Source organism: Panicum virgatum, chromosome 3N, assembly GCF_016808335.1.
Source record: "Panicum virgatum strain AP13 chromosome 3N, P.virgatum_v5, whole genome shotgun sequence".
In the NCBI taxonomy this organism is placed as follows: domain Eukaryota; kingdom Viridiplantae; phylum Streptophyta; class Magnoliopsida; order Poales; family Poaceae; genus Panicum; species Panicum virgatum.
Window position 1 is genome coordinate 6,088,952 of NC_053147.1, and position 20,673 is coordinate 6,109,624.

Sequence of the window (20,673 nt, forward strand, 5' to 3'; positions counted from 1 at the left end):
ATGCAGACGAGACGAGCGTAGATCTGCCTGCACTTTTGACCAGACCGACGCTGGAAATGCAACGAGTGCATAGATAGATCTTGCTCGATTGCCTGCTCTGCATTTCGTCTTCCCATTTCCTGTGCACTAAAAAGGTCGTGCGAGCATCGCGCCAAAATTTTAGTTGCAAAGTAATCAAGGGACATGGTAGCATGCAGTTCGGATTATGTTTCGGGTGGAATCAAAAGCTACTAACCGTAGATCGCGGGTTCAGACCTTTTCTTCAGTTTTGCTTCAACTCGCCCCCTCCCTCCCTCCCTCCCTCACTTCCCCTGGAGAGGAGGATCTTTTGCTTTGGTTGTCTCTCCCTTTTCCTCATCTTTGTTTCTGTTTTGTCCATGCTCCAAGCCCAACAATCATGGCCAGCTTAATCATGTCGACGTCCCACACTACTGAGACACAAGGTATGTAGAGCCTCGTAACAACATATATGAGCATGTTGGAATGCAAAGATGCCCTACTGAGTGTGTCTGAACTCTAAAATTAGAAGATTCATTTTGTATTCAGGAATGAAAACACACCGAACACTCTTTCGAGTACACTCAATGTTAGTCGTTCGGCTGGAAACACTGCAGCATATTTAACATTAAACCCTTAGCTATTATACATAACAGCTACTGCGGACCATCTGCGAAAATTACTCGAAAATGTTATAAATCTAATAGTGAAAAGTAGCTAAAGGTTCCAGCTAGGCACTAGTCCAGGGGAGCACTATGGTGTCCCACTAAGGTCATTCTTTTGAAATATTTCACTCAGGTCTTTCTAAAATTAATCCTGTTTTACCTCAAGATTCCTGCTCGCTTTTTCAAATAAACCTACATTACCCGGTACAACTAGCAGGTTCCCCGGATACATGAGGTTATCGTATATAGCTTGCCAACTTTTGGGCTTTTTAGTTTACTTCACTGACTTCTTTTTATTATGCGGTTTCAACTTATGATGGGAAGCAAGGCATCCGCGCCATTTTTGGGACAGCTTCAACGACTTTCTCGCATAGAAGAACCAAAGAAATCCCACTACTCGTGAAGAAGAGCTAAAGAAACGAGATGTGAAGCATGCTCATAAACTACCTTTGATTTTTATTGGCAAGGATTCTCAACATATTTTGAGATACTAAACATATATACATGTTTGGCTTGATAGATAATAATTGCTTACTATGTCTTTTGATGCTCCGAGGACATTTGGAAAGTACATCTCATCTTTTCATCAGGTTTATTTTCAGACAAAATAGCCTTTACGTCAGTTATTTTATCTTGCACAGGATCCACACTCGACATCTTGCAGGGTATGGGTACCGAGATCAACCACTTGGAAGTTAAACAGTACAAATCAGCTGCCATCAGGTCATGGAAACCCCAGAAGCTAGCTAAACCCAGTTTACACACATGTTCCCACTCCACAGTCCATTGAGCAGAGAGCACTGACTGACAGGTTCATCTCGGGACCTGCTCATCTCCACGCACCATTTCTGCCGCATGACACGGAGGGGTGTGCACCAAACAAACAAAAAAGTTTGGGGGGAGGTTTAGAGTTTAGACATCCATGTCGCCAGGTGCGGGCGGGCGCTGCTGCTATCGTAACACAAATCATGGCTTGATCCACTGAGGCCGGCTCCGACCCAAGTCAAAAAGGATCAAACAAAACACGGGCCGCCGCCGGCACGCGGGCCCGGGCGCATCAAAGGAAGCGAAAGAGCAGAGAAAAATATTGTGATCCGCGGCAGCGTTGTCTGACGATTCGGTTCGTGTGTGCATGTGCTGAACTCGGCTGCGCGCCACGCCGTGTTCGCGCGTCCGCCACCTTGTATTGTATGGCGCCAACCGCGGCAAGCATTCATTCCTGATGATTTTCATTTTTCAGGCAAGGCCGCAAAAAAAAAAAATTTTTTTTGGGAGGTGAACTCGAGCTCCATTCAAGTTACTGCTTTTTTATACTTTGCTTTCCCAAACAAAGTCCATAATTCCTTTTTTAATCTTTATTAGATACTTAAGAAAATTGCAATTCAAGCTCCTGCTTTCTTCGCCTTCCCTTTCGTTTTCACCTCATACGGTCTTCCTTTTACACTAGGATCGCTTGTTGTTGAAGTATGTAGTATGCCAGTAAATGTTGTAAATCTCTTTTACTAGACAAGAACACATGCAAAGTAAATTGGTGGCGCCTTTTCCTTTCGACTTTCGAGTACAAATACCACTGTTCTGTTAATAATCAACCATTATTGAGGCTTAAGAAAAACTGAAAAACTACTGCAAAATATCAGCCTCTTGTTGCCAGCTCATAATGTAATGTGTTTGAAGACGTATATGGAATTGTGAGTAGATTTTATCATGAGCCGTTCGGCAAGTTTAAATCGGGGTTTGTTTCATTCCGAAGTCAAAACTCATCCTTTTGCAGCTACGCAGCATGCTTTGACTTTGAGCAGGGTAAGATATCCATTTTTAAAACTCCTGATTCTTCTTGGGTCAATGCACACAAATGAAAAGGACAAGGTGCGTCAAAGTCTTGACTTAGTTACCATACTTAATGTTCATGTCACAAGGGATGATATCTCACGACCAAAAAATAACAAGTTCAGCTGGCTTGTCAACCAGCCAGCAAGCAGTATTTTTCTCTTACACTAAATCAGCATCAGCCACCAGACAGCCAGTAGTACTTTTTTCTGACAACAAATCAGCACCAGCTACAAGCCACAGCCAGCCGAACAGAGCGTTGTAGCTGGTTGCAACAAAGGAGCATACAGGCATCTATTTCTTTCTAATCTTTTATTTTTTATCGAAAAAATTGTGGAATGTCTATACATTTTCATGACAGGAGAATGTACAAGAAAAATGCATGCAAGGAAAGCAAAAGGGATAAAAATAAAACAAAAGCAGAAATCTGACAGCATCCTGAGCATACAACAGTTCTGGATGAACCACTCGCTACAGTCTGAAAGGTGATCTGCAGTACACAAGTAGTCAAGCCACCTTTGAATCTCTATCCATGTCCCCTCTTCCCTCCAATTTATAAATACCACTCCTTTCCTTTGAGCTCCCTCCAAAGCCAACCAGATCCCCTGCTCACTCACACTGCACCAGCACCACCTCACTGGTGCATTGCCATGGCCAGGAACGTGATGCCACTCCTTGGCATCTTGGCACTTGCATCAGCGGTGGGGATGGCTTCCGCGGCCGGCGGCCATGACTACGCCCTGGCATTGAAGAAGAGCATCCTCTACTTCGAGGCGCAGCGCTCCGGCGTGCTCCCCCCCAACCAGAGGGTCACCTGGAGAGAGAACTCCGGGCTCTTTGACGGCAAGGCCAATGGGGTACGATGCACAATGTGCTACGTAGAGCATTCACCAGAGCTCAATGCCATTGCTACTAGCACGGTGTCAATGGCGTATGGCTGTTCTGAACAATCTTTTTTTTTTGTCTGTTTTTTTTTCTTGTCCAGGTGGACCTTGTGGGAGGGTATTATGATGCAGGGGACAACGTCAAGTTCGGCCTGCCCATGGCGTTCACGGTGACGATGATGTCGTGGGGCATCCTGGAGTACGGCAAGCAGATGGCGGCGGCCGGCGAGCTGCGCAACGCCATGGACGCCGTCAAGTGGGGCACCGACTACTTCATCAAGGCCCACCCGGAGCCCGACGTGCTGTACGGCGAGGTGGGCGACGGCGACACGGACCACAGCTGCTGGCAGCGGCCCGAGGACATGTCCACCAGCCGCCAGGCGTTCCGCATCGACCCCCAGAACCCCGGGTCCGACCTCGCCGGAGAGACCGCCGCCGCCATGGCCGCCGCGTCGCTCGTGTTCCGCAACACCTATCCTGGCTACGCGAACCTGCTCCTCGAACATTCCAAGCAGGTAAGAACAGACAGTAGGACCAATCAACATAATCTATCCTAGAACACCAGATTGCTGGATTTTTTTTCTTTGAACGTTCTCTGACGAAGTGACGATCCTCTGTTGTGTTCAGCTGTTCACGTTCGCCGACAAGTACAGGGGGAAGTACGACGCCAGCATCACCGTCGCCCGGAACTACTACGGATCCTTCAGCGGATACGGGGTGAGTCACCTGAAAACCAAGGGAATGCGGCCATCTGATTCTGCAAACACGCTGCAGAGCCACCTGATTCAGTGCCGTCCATGTCACGTTCTGGTGCAGGACGAGCTCCTGTGGGCGGCGGCGTGGCTGTACGAGGCGACGGAGGAAGGGTGCTACCTCGAGTACCTTGCCCGCAACGGCGACGCGCTCGGCGGCACCGGCTGGTCCATCAACCAGTTCGGCTGGGACGTCAAGTACCCCGGCGTGCAGGTCCTGGCAGCCAAGGTACGTTCCGGTGCGCATGCTTTGCTCGCCGGACATGGCATTCCGTCGAACACGCTAGCTCACAGCAAGAAACCTCCTTGCAGTTCCTCCTCGAGGGCCGCGCCGGAGCGCACGCGGCGACGCTGCAGCGGTACCGGCAGAACGCGGAGTTCTTCGTGTGCTCGTGCGTCGGCAAGGGCGCCGTGAACGTGCCGCGGACGCCCGGCGGCATGATGTACCACCAGCGCTGGAACAACCTCCAGTTCGTGACCAGCGCGTCGTTCCTGCTGACGGTGTACGCGGACTACGCGACGAGGCTGCCGGGCTCCGGCGGCGGCGGCGTGCGGTGCCCCGGCGGCGCGGCGCGGCCCTACGAGATCCTCGCCTTCGTGAGGTCGCAGGTGAACTACATCCTGGGCGACAACCCGCGGGGCACGAGCTACATGGTCGGGTACGGCGGCAGCTTCCCGCGGCAGGTGCACCACCGCGGCGCCTCCATCGTGTCCGTCAGGAAGGACCCCTCCTTCGTGAGCTGCCAGGAGGGCTACTCCAGCTGGTACCCGCGGCAGGCCGGCAACCCCAACGTCCTGGAGGGCGCCGTCGTCGGCGGGCCCGACGAGTACGACGACTTCGCCGACGAGCGGAACAACTACGAGCAGACGGAGGCCGCCACCTACAACAGCGCGCCGCTGCTCGGCGTCCTCGCCCGCCTCTCCGGCGCCTGCGGCACCGGGCTGGAGGAGTACCAGCTGCCGCCCGCCGCCGCGGTGAACCAGACGACGTCCTCGCCTCACCGTCGCCGCCGCCCTCACCACGGGCCGCCGTCCCCGATCGAGATCGAGCAGAACGCGACGAGGACGTGGGCGACGCGGCGCGCGACGTACCGCCGGTACTCGGTGACTGTGACCAACCGGTCGAGGAAGACGGTGCGGGAGCTCCACCTCGGCGTCTCGGAGCTCCGCGGCCGGCTGTGGGGCCTCGACGAGGCGCGGTACGGGTACGTGCCGCCCAAGTGGCTGCCGGCGCTGCGCGCCGGCGAGAGCCTCAGGTTCGTGTACGTCCAGCCGGGGACGACGCCGGCCAACGTGTGGGTCACCGGCTACAAGCTGGTCTGAAGTCAGGTCGATCACCAGGTGATGGCGCTATCAGAGCTAGGATTTGGGTTTGGTGTCTCTTGCATTGCGTTGCAATTTGCAGTGCGATCGAGTCTGATGGGAGGATGGAGCGAAGAGATCGACCATGAATTGTGTGCGCGAGTGCTCATCCTCTTCCTCCTAGAGTGTGAGTGTGAGTTGAGCGTGTCGTGTTTTGGTTAGATTGCAGAGGGATTTGGAGAGATGGAGGAAGTGTTCATCCTCTTGCCCTTGCGAGTTAACGAATTGGATGTTGTGTTGGACCCTATTGGAAAGGCTAATCAAGTTGTTGCTAGGATTTGCATGATTGGAATATGGGTCTTAATTTTTTTTGTCTAGATAATCTAAAAGCCGAGTCCTAAAAGGTCGGATTCTAATTTTATATAATTTTGAGTTAAAAATATTAAAAACCAAGTTGGATTGTGAAGAGAGCATTAGAGATTCATTACCAACCCTAATCCTGGCTAGTAGTATTTCATTATTTCTATTTGTGTGAGGCTAACTAGTCTATGACTATAAACTGTGAAATTCGTTGCAACTACTAGAGCGGACCACAATTTTTGTTTATCTTCGAGTTAAGCTCATTTTTGTACCTCAACTTTCAACTGTCAATGTAGTCCACCAATTACTTCCATTTTCTGTGTTTGATTGATCTGTCCCTTCTCCAAAGAGTTCGTTCGTGTTGGTCTGCCACGTCAACCAAGCACGCATTCCCCCCAAGTCATTACCTAAAAACTAGCCCTTGGTTATGACACGGCTTGAAGACAATTTTTGGTTCCTGATCCTAATCATGGCATAGGAGAGGGTACATTCAGTAAGGATAAAATTGTAATTTTTTTTAAAATTTGGATAAAATTGTAATAGAAAAGTTATGTTGTTGGGCACACATGATGTATCTATTATCTTAATACATTAGTGTTAAAAGAAGCCATCACGTTTGCCGAGAGAGTCTAGAAATTTTCACGTTAATCTAAAAAAGAGAAGAATTTGCACCATTGGATTTTATGAAGATCTAACGATCCAGAATAGCCCAAAGAGTCCTTGCCGAATACAATTACTAAGTAGCTAAATTTGGAAATAAAAATTAAACAAAAACTAGGAATCCTATTCAGAATCTAAGTATCCGGAATAGCCCAAAGAGTCCTTGCCGAATACAATTACTAAGTAGCTGAATTTGGAATTAAAAATTAAATAAAAACTAGCAATCCTATTCAGATTCTACATAAGGAGATAGAAGTGTTCGGCGTCCAAAATCACTTTACCATACCAAAACCAAATCCCGTCTCTTTAGCATATAAAAATAGAAATGCGTGCATATAACCTCAATTTTGGTCACGTGGTGTTGCAATGTAGATGGGACTACGTGATGTTCAATAAAGAAGAACTACGTGCACAGATTCCCTAGAGCTAGACACGAGGCAAAAAAAACAGAAGAGTCAAAAAATGAATGAATGAATTTGCAAGAGCACTGGAAGATGTTTTTTTTAAGAATTAGCCAAGAGTTAAAACAAGACAACTTGGTTATCCAGCCGCAGAAAAATTCAGAATCACTATATGGGAGTAGACTTGATCAAGAGCCATCGGACCTGAAGAACACAATCCAACCCACTCCAAAATACCCAACCCGGTCAGTGTATTGTACGTAGGTTTGGCTGAGATTTGTAGCACACCATAAAAACCAAATCACACACGTGCCAAGATTTTCTTACCCAAAATATGAAAAACTAGAGCCAATCTGAAAACTATATGCACGAAAAGTTAGGTTTTACCTAACCTAGCTAAACCCGGCCCAATCCGAGCACATGTCGAGGCACACTGATGCCATAATGCCTAGCCTGTCGATCGATTAGGATTCAGACTAAAGGAAAAGTGATGGCTATTTTTTGTCAGATCCAACCCAACCAATAATTAGGTCTATATAGAAGTGGGATGCTAAAACCAGAAGAGAAAGTATGAACTACTTTAAGCTAAGGAGGTGGTCAATAATCATGTGTTCGTGCCATTGATCATTGGATATGGACACATGGTGGGCATGGTGATAGGGAGGAGGAGCAATAATGATGGTAGCAGCTCGTGGGTATAAGAACATCTCTAGCAAATTACTCATATCTCTCCCTAATACTAAGAAAAAAAATTTGTTGGTTGGAGATGTTTCAATAGATTACCAATTCAATTTTTTTCTTTATGATAACCAAAACACACCTCGGGTTTACATAAATAACGTCAATATTTATCTCTCTACTGTATCCACCAGTCATTAAATTTTGGTAGTTTGCAACCATCACAAAAAACTTAAAAATAGTTATTGATTACAAAGAGAGGAAGTTTTTTTGATTACAAGATTTGAATAATCTGCGGGAGATGCTCTAAGTGCTAATCGTTGGGCACAAGCAGAAAAAGTGCTATAGACTGAGCCAAACTTGAGTGGTGGGAAAAGAAAGCACATCAGGTAGCATAAAGATACTGATTAGAGTATGCCCTAATCTGAGCAGAAGAATTTTAATCTTCTAACTTATCCTGGTTATGAGCAATTTTCATTGTAAAATAAAAAATATTAGATAAATAGGTACAAGTCTAGGAACTCCAAAATAATAAGGTAAAACAAGTGGACAACAATAATAAAGTAATTGCAACAAATGCTTTTCTAATAATCATAAAAATATTGATGTTACAAGAGGAGAGGGCACCGAGGTGAATAGTATGCTATATATAATCATCAAAATGTTGGAGCCCCATAAAATTAGCGTCTAAATGAATTGGTGTTCATAAAATTGGCAGGGTGTTCTAAATTTTCATCTTAACGGTGGGTAGTTGAAAAAATAAAAATAATAGAATGCAGTGTTGCATTATCTAATGATCTATATTAACCGAAATAATCTATGTCAAGTACGATTAGTAATAGCAAAAGTCAAAACTGTAAATAAAAAATTAATAGATGACAAAACTCCAATCTAATGTGATTAATATATATTTCGACTTCCACTGAGATTGGGAAGCAAATTATTATTTCTGTAATCATAGCTAAACTAATATTCAGTGTTAGCACAAAAACGGTAAACGCTAAATAGTCGGACATCTACCATTTAGCTATTTATTTGGACTAAATGACCATTTAAACACGTTAAATAGCTATTAAATAGAATAAAAAGTTGATATAACGAACAAGGTTAACCACCGATTAGAGTTTACACGGTGTGTAAATGGGATAAATAGTTGTATATGAATAGTGTTAAATTAAACTAATAGGGAAAACAGTAATATTCTTTATGAATTTAGAAAAGTAGTCAAAGTCAAATACTATAACTAAATAATTGAGAAATAAAATTAAGAGAAATTTTCATTGATATTAGAAGCAAATTATTTAAATTAAGATCCCATGGAGAATATAATTATTTTCACTAATAGTCTACCACGTCAATTGAAAAAAATATATTTATAGTATTCATGTCAATCTATTTAGTAAATAGATTTTATAATAAAACTATTGAGCTACATGTTCATCTAGAAAAACTAGCTATTACCACATTAAATGGTGAATAAATAGAAAAATGAACAACATCGATAATAGTAGGTTTGTGTTATAACTATTTAATCTTTTAGAAGAATAGATGAGATATGGAAGATTAAAATAATAGATTGGATCCATATATGGATATTGCAACTCAGACCCCCCGAGTGGCAATTAAAATCTGTGTTGAATAGAATTGAAGCAACTCTAATTTATATGGAAACAAGAGGAGAAACGAAATAAAGTTCAAGAAAAAAAGTTATATTAAGTTCAATAACCCAAAAAATATGTTTCTACATACGTACATACCCTTTATCCTGAAAAATGAATTCATGTTCCAAACCATATAATATGATGATAAGAAGAGAGAATATCTTTGTCTGGGTCACTTAACAAAACAATGACATTAAAACAATAATGACAATGAAACAACTAAAAAAACCTTATATAAATTTGCTTCTAAGTGAAAAACCTAAATTTTAGTGTGAAAAAAAACCTAGCTACCCGCGCTATTTACGCGGGCAACCTTGCTAGTTTTTTTTTGAGAGAACCGGGATTGCATTTCACCTATATGGGATAAGGATTACATTGCAACTCTTACAAAGCCACCCTTGGAAAAAAAGAAAATTACATTTTGGTCCAGCCAAGGATCTCCCGGTCGTCTTCGTCGCCGGCGCACGGAGCAGCCCCCCGACGAGCCTCCGCCACACCAAAGTGGAGGAGAGCGCCAGGGAAGCAACTTGAAGCCGAAGCCCTTCCCAACGAAGAAACAAAGTTTTTGTTTGCCCCACCGAGTAGCACATCAAACTCGTCGACATGCCGTAAAGTCGATGAACGCCCAGGCAGTAGAAGATGACCACCGGCCATCTCGTCGCCGAGGAACTTGGGTTTCGCAGCCACAAGCACCGCCGGCCACCCCAAAACACCGAACAACCAAGCAACCGAAAGAGAAGACCGCCCAAGCAGTTGCAATGAAACCACTCTCCCGATCCCTCAAGACAGTGGTACACAAACCTCCCTGGAGCCTCGTCGGAGATGACATCGACGGCGGTGCCGTCCCCGAAAAGAACGAGGGAGGGACAAAACAACTCACCTACAAGATCTGGAGCTTCGAACGAAACCCCAGATCCGGCGAGGATGCGACACACCAAGCCAACGCTGCCGACAAGACGAACATCGGCGAGGTGAAGAAAGGGCCCAGCTCCTCGAAACCATCGTCGTCGTCGCTCCCCACCACGCACAGCCCCAGCAGAGGCAAGGACGAAGCAGAGCTGAGACAAACGAAGGATGGCGGCGAAGAAAACTGGTAATTTATTTAGACCAGGACTAATAAGAACGGATATGTACAAATCCTCTGCCGATTTAGCCAGCCTCCCTCCTCCTCCGACGCCGGCAAGGCCGCCGGAGGCGAGAGCGACGGCGAATCGACGGGGGAACAAGGAATCGCCCCCTGTCGGCGCTCTCAACTGTAGCTCTGGAAGGGACGAGAAGAGAAGTGGCCAGCGGCGCAACCTTGCTAGTTAGTACAACACAAGTGTTTACCTTACTATGGCCCCATATAAGCCCAAGCCCAACACAAGAATGAAGGCGAAGCGAAAAAGAAAAAAAGAGAAACAAAGGAACAAAAAGGAGAAGAAAGACAAATTTCCCACGTCGTGATGCCGGGCACCGACGACTTTGCGAATTTGGATGGGATCCCGTCATTTCCTCCCTCCGATCGGTCCCGCGGTGGCGCCCATGGCCTCCGCCACCGGCGGCGAGCTGCGGCTGCTTGATCGCTGCATCGACGCGGCCGCGCGCGACGCGGCCACCGTGGAGGCCTGGCGCCGGCAGCGCCGCTCCCTGGAGCGCCTCCCGGCCCCGCTCGCCGACGCGCTCTTCCGCCGCCTCGCCGCGCGCCGCGTCCTCTTCCCCTCCCTCCTCGAGTAAGCCCCAACGGCCCCCTTCGCCTCGACCTCGCGCAGCCTGACGCCCAGGGAAGGGAGATCCTTCTGGTGGGATTTCCGCTGCTGCTCACGCCGGCTCCTGTGTCCCCATCGTGCGCAGGGTGTTCAAGTGGTCCGTGGAGGAGGTCGACCTGAGCGGATTCCTCGCCGTGGACGCGGAGTGGCTGTCGTACCTCGGCTCGTTCCGGTACCTGAGGGTGCTCAAGCTGGCGGACTGCAAGAACGTTGACAATGGCGCCATCTGGTCACTCGCTGGTAAGATGCTGAAGGCTGAAGCTTCCTCCGTGGTGAACTGATGATGACACCATGGTTTCTAGTGGTCATGGAAAGTACCTGTAACCGGAATTCCTTGTTCCTTGTTGCTTTAGGAATGAATACATTGAAGGAGTTGGACTTGTCAAGGTGTGCAAAGATCTCTGACGCTGGCCTCAGACATATAGTGACCATCCAAAGCTTGGAGAAGCTGCGGTTATCTGGTACTAAGTTGACTGACAATGGAGTGATGCTCATTTCTTCGCTGATGAATCTAAATCTCCTTGATCTGGGAGGAATTCGTATCACAGATAAAACCTTGCGGACTTTACAGGTACAATCTCATGGTGTACCACGATTTTTTTTTCACAGTAGGGTGCCTGTGTCATAAACTCAGTTACAAACCAAACACTAATTGTCAATGTTGTATTTGAAAAAATAACTTGTAAACAGATTGTGATTTATGCATCCCCACAATTTAGATGTTTTATATTCTTTACATCTGTTTAAATAGAATACAGCATGCTACTCTGCATACTCTATTTACCAAACTATCAAACAAACAAACAAACAAATATGCAGGCAAAACAAGTGCCAGGGACAATTTTGAAGTCTTTAAACCAAAACTGCCCTATGGTGTTCACATTTTTTTCATTATATTAGAGAATTAATTTCTTATAATTGCATTGTTGTTTTAGGTATTGACACGACTTGAGCATCTTGATGTATGGGGTAGTGAAATTACAAATGAAGGGGCTTCTGTTCTAAAAGCCTTTACAGGATTGAGATTCTTGAATCTTTATTGGACAAGTGTCAATTATTTATCAGTCCCTCCAACCATGCGATGTCTAAATATGAGCAAGTGCAAAATTCATTCTATCTATTATGAGGATTCTGAAGTTCCTGTTGCTCTAGAAAATTTAATTGTCTCTGAAGCTGAATTTGGCAATATTGATAAAGTATTTTCTGGAATCCAAGCAGACTCGCTGTTTTATTTGGACATGTCTAGTTGCGATTTAAGCAACTTGTCTTTCATGGAAAATATGAAAAATCTAGAGCATCTGGACCTTAGCTCCAACAGAATAACTGATGACACAATTGAACATATTGCAAAAGTTGGAACAAACTTGAAATATTTGAGCCTCAAGGGAACTGGGATAACTTCTCAGGCCTTATGTGTTCTGGCAGGGACAGTTCCAAACCTCACTTCACTGTCTTTATCTCATACAAAAATTGATGACTCTGCTCTAGCGTATATCAGCATGATGCCTTTGCTGAGTACGATAGATTTAAGCCATACAAGTATCAAAGGTTTGCTCTTGCTTACAAAACATCTATTTTCTTTGATTACGTCAACTTGCTTTCTGTTATGAGTAACTTAATTTTTTTATGGCAGGATTTACTCGTGCTGAAGTAAATGCTGACAAAATGTTGTCTATGTCCGCTTTTGAGCATCTCAAATATCTGGAAAGCTTAAATCTAGAGGATACACCACTATCAGCTGAAGTTATACCTCCCTTGGGATCGTTTGCAGCATTGAAATATTTGTACCTGAAAAGTGATTTCTTGTCTGATCCTGCCTTGCATGCCCTCTCTGCTGCCTCCAATCTGATACATCTTGGGTTCTGTGGGAATATTTTGTCCAGCTCTGGGCTTTTACAATTTGTACCCCCTGCCACATTACACGTGTTAGATTTAAGGGGCTGTTGGATCTTAACAGGTGATGCTGTTTCAACATTCTGTAAGCGGCATCCTACTATTGAAGTGAGGCATGAGCTCATGCAGGAGCTTAAGGCAAGTAGTGTCGGTATGTCCCAACTTAAAGCTTGGCAATCTCAACAGGTGAAAGCAAAAGTAGCAAACAGTTTCGCTGGCCCAAGTAGGCTTCCTGATATCCGTTTTGTAGGTGAGGATGCTGTAAATTCTTTCATGTCCTTCCATTTTCAATTAAAAGTAGTCGTAGTTGGAGCTTTGCATTTTATGACATACTGACTACCAATTTGAACAGATGAAAGGATAAAATACGACAAGGAGGAAATGATGGAGCTTCAGAACCTTGTTAAACCAGATTCAGTAATGCATGGCGTGCGACTTCCACCAGAACTGCATAGGCTCACATGAAACAAAGTTTTTGTTAGACCTTAGTTTCTTATGCACCTGCCTAAGCATGACATTTTCCTTAGTTCAATTATCCTTGAATGTGACAATTTTGAAAATAGAGCATCAGCATGATACAACAGAGTTTTGCTCAAATATAAATGTAATATCAGTGGACAAAATGACTGTTACCTGTCTCTTGGTCTCTCCTACTTCAAATATGAGTGCTATTTTAATTCAGAAGAATGGTCGGTCAGAACTATTGATGTCAAGTGCATTGGTCTCAACTGTGACCCTTCGGATCTGTGATATCAACATCTTGTACCAATTTTCCATTATAGGAGGTAGTATTTAACTGTATACATTCTGTAACCATACTATAAATCAACAGCAACACAACAGCTCATGCTTTGCAAAAAAACTATAATTTTGTGAAGGAGCTACAAAAACTATTGACATCACGTCAGTTACTGTCAGCAATGCTCTGTAGTTAGCTCTCACGCAAGGCTAAACATGAGCCAGCTCGCTAGTTACCAGTACTCTCCGCATGAGCATTCCCCATCCTTCATCATGTGGAACCTATTGCTATATCTCAATATTATCTCCCTCCCAGTGGCCTTAGAGACATACTTGAGTGCTGAATGACAATCAGCACATACACGGAGGTTTTTAAATATCCTTATTGGCTTTGCTGCTGATGTACAGCTGATCAAACCAAAAGTGACAGCAATCTTCTCGCTGTGCTGAAGCAGAAACTGCTCCTTCAGCTCATCCGGCATGTCATGCAGCACAATGCTTGTGTTTGGTACATAGCCCATTCCTTTGATATCCCTGATCAATTTGTCCAACTTTGTATAGATCTCCTCTGCTTGTGGATGGCTGGTATCACCAGCTCGGAACTCGTGGATGGTGTTCTCAACATGCATCCAACTCAACCCTGTTTCTTTCATCAAGTTTTTGTTCCTCATTGCACTCCTTATCCTTGCAACTTGATCCCACAAACCAGCATCTGCATACAAGTTGGAGAGCAGTACATAGGGGGCTGGATCTTGTGGTTCGAGCTCTATGATATGTTTAGCTGCAATCTCACCGACATCCATGTTGTTGTGGGTCTTACAAGCACCCAGCAGCGTCTTCCAGACCAATGTGTCTGCTTTACAAGGCATTTCATTAATGAAATCTAGTGCTTCTTTAACAAGGCCTGATCGCCCAAGCAGATCAACCATGCATGCATAATGCTCCATCCTTGGTATGAGCCCATGATCCTTCTGCATCATTCTGAAGTGCTCCTTCCCTTCTTTAACAAGACCAGAATGACTGCATGCAGATAAAACAGCAATGTATGTGACATCATTTGGTTTCACGCCAGCTGAGATCATATCATGAAACAATTCCAGAGCTCGCTCTGCATACCCATGTTTTGCTAAACCACTAATCATTGAAGTCCACGAGATCACATTATGGCCATTCATTTCATCAAAGGCTTGGCAAGCATCTTCTAGGTACCCACACCTAGAATACATAGAAACAAGAGAGTTGCCTATGCCTCTATCTGACCCAAATCCAGCCTTCAATGAGAGGGCATGCAGCTGCTGACCTTTGGTTAGCAAACCTACACTGGCGGCGGCACTGATCAGGCTAGCAAATGTGAAAGTGCTTATTCCTACATCCATTCTTTGAATCAGATAATCTTGGCTCCTCCCATCTCCATCAAAATCGCAACTGAAGGACACCAAGTTCTTTTCATACAGCTGGTCGAACGCCTGCGTAGCCTCCGCCATGCAACCAGATTCAGCATACATGCTTACTAGAGCATTCCCAACAACATTTATGTTAGCTAGGTTGGATTTGATGCAATGGGCATGAATTTGCCTGCCTGAATCTTGATCACCAAGGTTTGCACATGCCTTAAGCAAACTAGAATAAGTGGTATGGTTTGGTCTGACGCCTTCATTTAACATCTCGCGCAAGAGTACTGAGTACCAATACTTTGTTGTCCTGTGATCCACGTTGCACATACCCTAACAAAAGTGCCGTCCATGACATCACATTGTGCTTGGGCATCCGATTGAAGACTTCCCTCGCATTGTGCATGGACTGTCCAATGTGAGATTTTGCATACATGTCCACAAGGCCACAGCTCACACAATCGTCTGATTCCAGTCCAAGCCTGAGCGCTAGAGAATGCAGTTGCTGCCCCAACCTGAATGATTCCAACTCTGTACAAGCTGATAGCATACTGCTCATGGTGTACTGATCTGGCCGAAATCCGTTCTCCAACATGTCAAGAAACAACTCTACAGCCTCGTCTGGGCAGCTGTCCTGCGCATAACGCGTAATCAGCAATGTCCAGACAACAACTGCCCTCTCGACCAATCCATCAAACACCCGGTGCGCCGCCACCAGATCCCCATTCTTCGCGAATATGTCAATCAGAGTGCAACCCACCGAGACGTCGGTTCCCCATAAACCCATCTTGAATACCAAACCAAGAACCGCGCCACCGGCCGAGGGGAAGAGCTCGCTGACAAAGCAGGCCTGCGCGGCGGCGCACAGCGTGAACGCGTTCGGCAGGAGCCCCGCCGCGAGTGTCTCGCCCAACATTCGAAGCGCCTCGGCCTCCGCGCCGTTCCTCACGAGGCAGGACGCCATGGCCGTCCAGGACACGAGGTCCCGCAGGCCGTCGGGCATTCCGTCGAACACGCTGCGCGCTGCGGCCACGGCGCCGCACTTGGAGTAGAGCTTCAGAAGGGAGTTGGCGACGACGGAGTCGGACTCGAGGAGGGTCCCGGTGCGGAGGAGACGAGCGTGGAGCGCGCGGCCCAGGCGGAGGTCGCGGGCTCGCGCCGCGGCGGTGAGGAGCGACGCCGCTTCGGAGGGCTGGAGGGCGGCGTGCTCGGCGGGGGTCGTGGTGAGGGCCTTGCGTTGGCGAGGAGAAGTGGCTGTGGCGGTGCGGGCCGGAGGTGAAGATGGAGGTGGCGGTGGAAGATTGGCGGGGAGGGTGGCGCGGACGGTGGCCATGGCGGGAAGGGGAGGAGAGGACGGCCGTGTCGTTGGATAACCCCCGGCATTCTAGACTTAGACTCTGTCTGCTGCTAAGATTTTTCTTTCTCCCTTTTTCTTTTCCTTTTTGTTTCGTAATATGCCCATAAACCATCTAACGGAATATTTGAAAATGCAAGAACATTTTAGAGTCAATTTCAACAAGCCTTGTTTGAGCATAGAAGAGTAATAATGAGCTTGATTGCACGGCAATTGCTATTTAAAATAAGATGAATAAAAAACAATATTTTCTTCAATAGCAACCAAATCATCTGTGACTAATTGTATCAACATAATGCGGGCAGCATTACAAAAGAGTACTAGCTAATCTATTATTAGGAAACGAGATGCGTGTAACATTATACTCTTTTGTAATTTAAGGCGATGGACTTGGAGTGCTAGTCGACAAAACAAATTAAAGCAGCCGTTTTCTTCTCCACAAAAATCATTAATTCGATCTCAAGATGACGATCCTTAATTAGTGATAAATGTAAATATACACACCAAACGTTTTCTAAATTAAATTCCTTCCTAATACCCAACCAAGGCTATGGCTTATCCTTTGGTCGTAGAGGTGAGCTTTAGAGCACACCTCCAATCCAATCCCAGCAACCCTTCTGTAGTTTTGTACTGAGCGGTAGCATAGCTACTAACACGCACACAGACGGCACACGCAGAACTCTCTCTGTCCATCCCCTCAGACTTGCGCGCGCACGCATGGGCAACATGCTGCCATGCATGGTCCAAGGCAGCAGCAGTATTCTGCCACCCATGAACACCAAACACTGGTCTCGTTCCATGAAAATCCTGGTGAGAACCCTCCGCCGCAGCACGAAGCGCCACCGCCACCATGGCAGCAGCAGCAGCAGCAGGGAGACGTTGGCAGCCGACCAGGCCACCCCAAGAACCAGAAGAGGTCGTCCCCGGGGCGGGCAGAACCGGCGCGCCGCTGTCAGAGTCAAGGTCGTCCTGACGAGGGCGGAGGCCGCGCGGCTGCTCTCCCTCACCGCGCACGGCGATAGGACCGCCGCGCAGGTGGTGGGCGAGCTCAAGAGGATGCAGGCGGCGACCGGCAGCTCCACCGCTCGAGTCATCAGCGAGCTCAAGAGGATGGAGGAACTCGTCGCCCGTGCGAACACCTCCCCGTCGGCGTCAACGACGACGGCATGGCGACCGGTGCTAGAGAGCATCCCTGAGGAGTGGCAGTAGGTTCGTCCGTGCTTGTATTCCGGTCCATGGATGACTGTTAACTTGTACATCATGCATATATGCATCCTATCCGCACGTGTGCATTGCATTGCATTACAATTTGCATTGGATTCATCAATCTTCTAATCTTGTTCCTCTCCTTCAATTCAAACTCGTTACTTTTATTATGTTCTTGGTCCATATGCAACAAATAATCATAAATGTATATATCATGTACAGAAAAATGAATTCTCTCCTTCGATCTCCAGGAGTTGGCGTAGCGGACAGTTTGGTCTATTTCGAAAAACGAGCTTATATATATCTTTTTTCAAATTTAACTACCTTTTTTTTTACCTTTTTTTAGCGTCACTAACTCACTATGGGTTGGTGAGCACTAATGATGTCAGATATCACTAGCTAGCTAGCTAATTATTCTAGTGCATTTTCTTTTGTGGGCAATCGTAATTTATGCAAGGGATTTGTACGCGCGCGCGCCATTGTGTACGTACTAGTTCTTTTGCTAGGGAAAATAGAGGGTTTAGTGAGTGACGTGGTATTAGTTGGTAAAGAGGAATCTCATCTTGTCCTATAGCTTAGTGCCATGGTCTTTTAATGGTGGTGGTGGACAAGGGTCAACTATAAGACAATAATGCTAATATTGTTTAGGAAAACAAAACATTTTCCTTTATATCGTGCAGAGCAAGTGGTGGGGGATTGCATTTTAATTTATTTTCCATGCGGAAAAGATAGTTTTAGGTTAAATGTGCCTTAATATATATACTTGTTTTATGCGTGGGGGAGATGCATGTATGTAGTTAATTATTAATTTTGAAAAGAAATAAGTAGATGGTACAACTTTTTTTTTTGACGGTCGACGGGGGGGGGGGGGGGGGGACTCCCCACCTAGAAGTTTTCATTCATTTTGTGTGGCCCTTAAAATGGCCATTTGGATTACAGCAGGGGGGGTTTTTACAGGGGGTTGGGAGGTTGTTAGAGTTTACATGGAGGACTTCATGGGCAGCATAAAGGTTAAAGACTCCGGACCATGTTGGCACATCCTGATCCATGATACCGGAGGCCACGCGTTAAACAACTACACTCTCCACATATGTCAAACGATTCCTAGAAAATTAAAACAGAAAAAAATACGTTAACCACGAACAATATTAGCTACTGAACAATCCATTTTATGGCATGGTATTGCGAGCAAAAGAGGGGACCTATCACATGATGACTAGAATATGCACGTATATATGTGAAATCAAAAGAGTTTGGCGTCATGATGATCCAGCGTCATGAGTTGATTAGGATCCAATATGAGTATATTTAACTTTTAGAAAAATTTAGAAACTGTTTCCAATGCAACCATACAAAATACTGAACAACATTATTCATATACGTAACAAATCGAATATGGGGTTTCAAAATTTAACTGTTGAATCGTTCTTTTGCTTTTTTTTATTATGGCAGATAAATGAACTCTCGATCCAAATGGCAAGGAATAAATTGTATACAAGAAACATAAAAAATCGAAAAGAAATACAAAAGGGCAAATGCCGTTTCAGGAGCCTAACGATTAAATCCATGAATCTGCCCCGGCCCGGTACAAAGCCCATAGCCAGTTCCTTCCCTGCCCACTTGCTTATAGGAATTTTTTAATTTTTTATATTTTTTTTCCGATTTGTCAAAAATATATGCCGATTTTTTTTTTGTAAAAATATCATCCTGCCGCCAGTTTATCCGGCGGAACGTTGTTACTGCCGGATGAACCGGCGGTAAGTTAGATGGGCCGTGGGCCAACAAACTTACCGCCGGTACCTTCCGCCGGATGAACTGGCGGAAGGCACTACCGCCGAGCTACAGCCGGCTATAGCCGTGCTGTAGCCGCGTTGTAGCTGCACTGTAGTGTACAGTAAGTTATCGCCGTTTGAAACGGCGAAAGGTCGTCCCGCCATTTTTAAAGCTAAATCGAACTTATAAAAGTTTCCAAACGCATTTTTTGCCAGCTCTAATTATTTTTTAGGCTCCCTGTGCTCTAATTATTTTATTTATGCTTAGAGATATTTTAAAAAAGATAGTAGAGATAGCAGAGCTTATGAAAATATTTTTTAAAAACTACTAAAAAATTAGATTTAACTCTAGGAGAATGTGAAAATATATTTTCATGAGATATTTTAATGAGCTCCAAATGTGAAAATATATTTTCATGAGATATTTTAATGAGCTCCAATTACGATTTCGATGTCCGAACATCTTAACAGGAGGATTGTCGAATCCTATGGGACGGACGGTCCGTCGGTGTAACTAAAAATTGTCTAGAAATTGTATTGGTTCTGGTGACCAATTGTGCAGGTAGTTGACCGAATTTATTGCATTTTTCAGAGTACTAGTATGATAATTTCTCATTGCCGGATGATATACGGTTTTATTACAAACGAAAAATAACCTCCAGAACGTAAGGAGTACACATATAAAGGATGCAGTAAAAAGCAATACAAAGGAAGTCAGAAGAGACTTCCGAAACAAACACGCAATTTATTGATCGGGAAGAAACATAACTTATTCGGATAGCAGGCTTGATCTGAAATAAACGGACCAGTACAACATCCCTCGTTCACGGCCAGCATCGTTTCCACGTCCCGCTCATTTTGCTTTCTTTCCACGTCCCGCTCATTTTGCTTTCTCGCGCTCGCACTTGTGTACATCATCATCCACCTTCTTCAACCAGGCCATATATTGCTGATCACGACGAGTGATCCACGTGTCAATCCACTCATGGAAATGACACCAATGAGTATTCGTGTTATCGACATTGCTCTTTCATAAACAAGAAATGAAACAAATTAATTAGAAAAAATAGAAACAAACACTTGACAAACATGTTCAAGAAAAAAAAATCTATACCTGTGCTTTTTGGACTTCCTCGACATTCTTACAAGACCAATACATCTGCCCAAAAGTCTCGTACTCACGAGATATGTTGGGAACACAACGCATCTATAAATAGCAATAGGGTGGCTCAACACCTTTCGGCCACACCTTGCAATCTGTAATACATCTATTTGGATCGTTCGGAGTGCCTCCTAACGACGCCTCCATTTTCCGACGCAAAGTTGCCCTAGATGATGAGCCCATAACGGTTTGTTCGGGCTAACAAAAAATATGTGCAAGTTA

General features: G+C 45.3%; 3 protein-coding genes across 3 annotated transcripts; 2 read left to right on the top strand and 1 right to left on the bottom strand.

Moving 5' to 3' along the window:
- Positions 1 to 3,090: 3,090 nt before the first annotated feature.
- LOC120663953 (endoglucanase 15-like) lies at positions 3,091 to 5,880 on the top strand. The gene is made up of 5 exons (XM_039942907.1): positions 3,091 to 3,346; positions 3,475 to 3,888; positions 4,001 to 4,090; positions 4,190 to 4,354; positions 4,438 to 5,880. The coding sequence occupies exons 1-5, from the start codon at positions 3,140 to 3,142 to the stop codon at positions 5,446 to 5,448; spliced, it is 1,887 nt and encodes a 628-aa protein (XP_039798841.1). The 5' UTR covers positions 3,091 to 3,139; the 3' UTR covers positions 5,449 to 5,880.
- A 4,688-nt stretch (positions 5,881 to 10,568) lies between these two features.
- LOC120663955 (dynein regulatory complex subunit 6-like) lies at positions 10,569 to 13,509 on the top strand. Its single transcript, XM_039942909.1, has 6 exons — positions 10,569 to 10,899; positions 11,021 to 11,175; positions 11,289 to 11,506; positions 11,871 to 12,483; positions 12,569 to 13,078; positions 13,181 to 13,509. The coding sequence occupies exons 1-6, from the start codon at positions 10,664 to 10,666 to the stop codon at positions 13,291 to 13,293; spliced, it is 1,845 nt and encodes a 614-aa protein (XP_039798843.1). The 5' UTR covers positions 10,569 to 10,663; the 3' UTR covers positions 13,294 to 13,509.
- Positions 13,179 to 16,346, bottom strand: LOC120663954 (pentatricopeptide repeat-containing protein At3g49170, chloroplastic-like). Its single transcript, XM_039942908.1, is given in 2 exon segments — positions 13,179 to 15,245; positions 15,247 to 16,346. Coding segments are annotated over 2 exon segments (2,490 nt in total). The 5' UTR covers positions 16,291 to 16,346; the 3' UTR covers positions 13,179 to 13,799.
- Between the last annotated feature and the right edge of the window lie 4,327 nt (positions 16,347 to 20,673).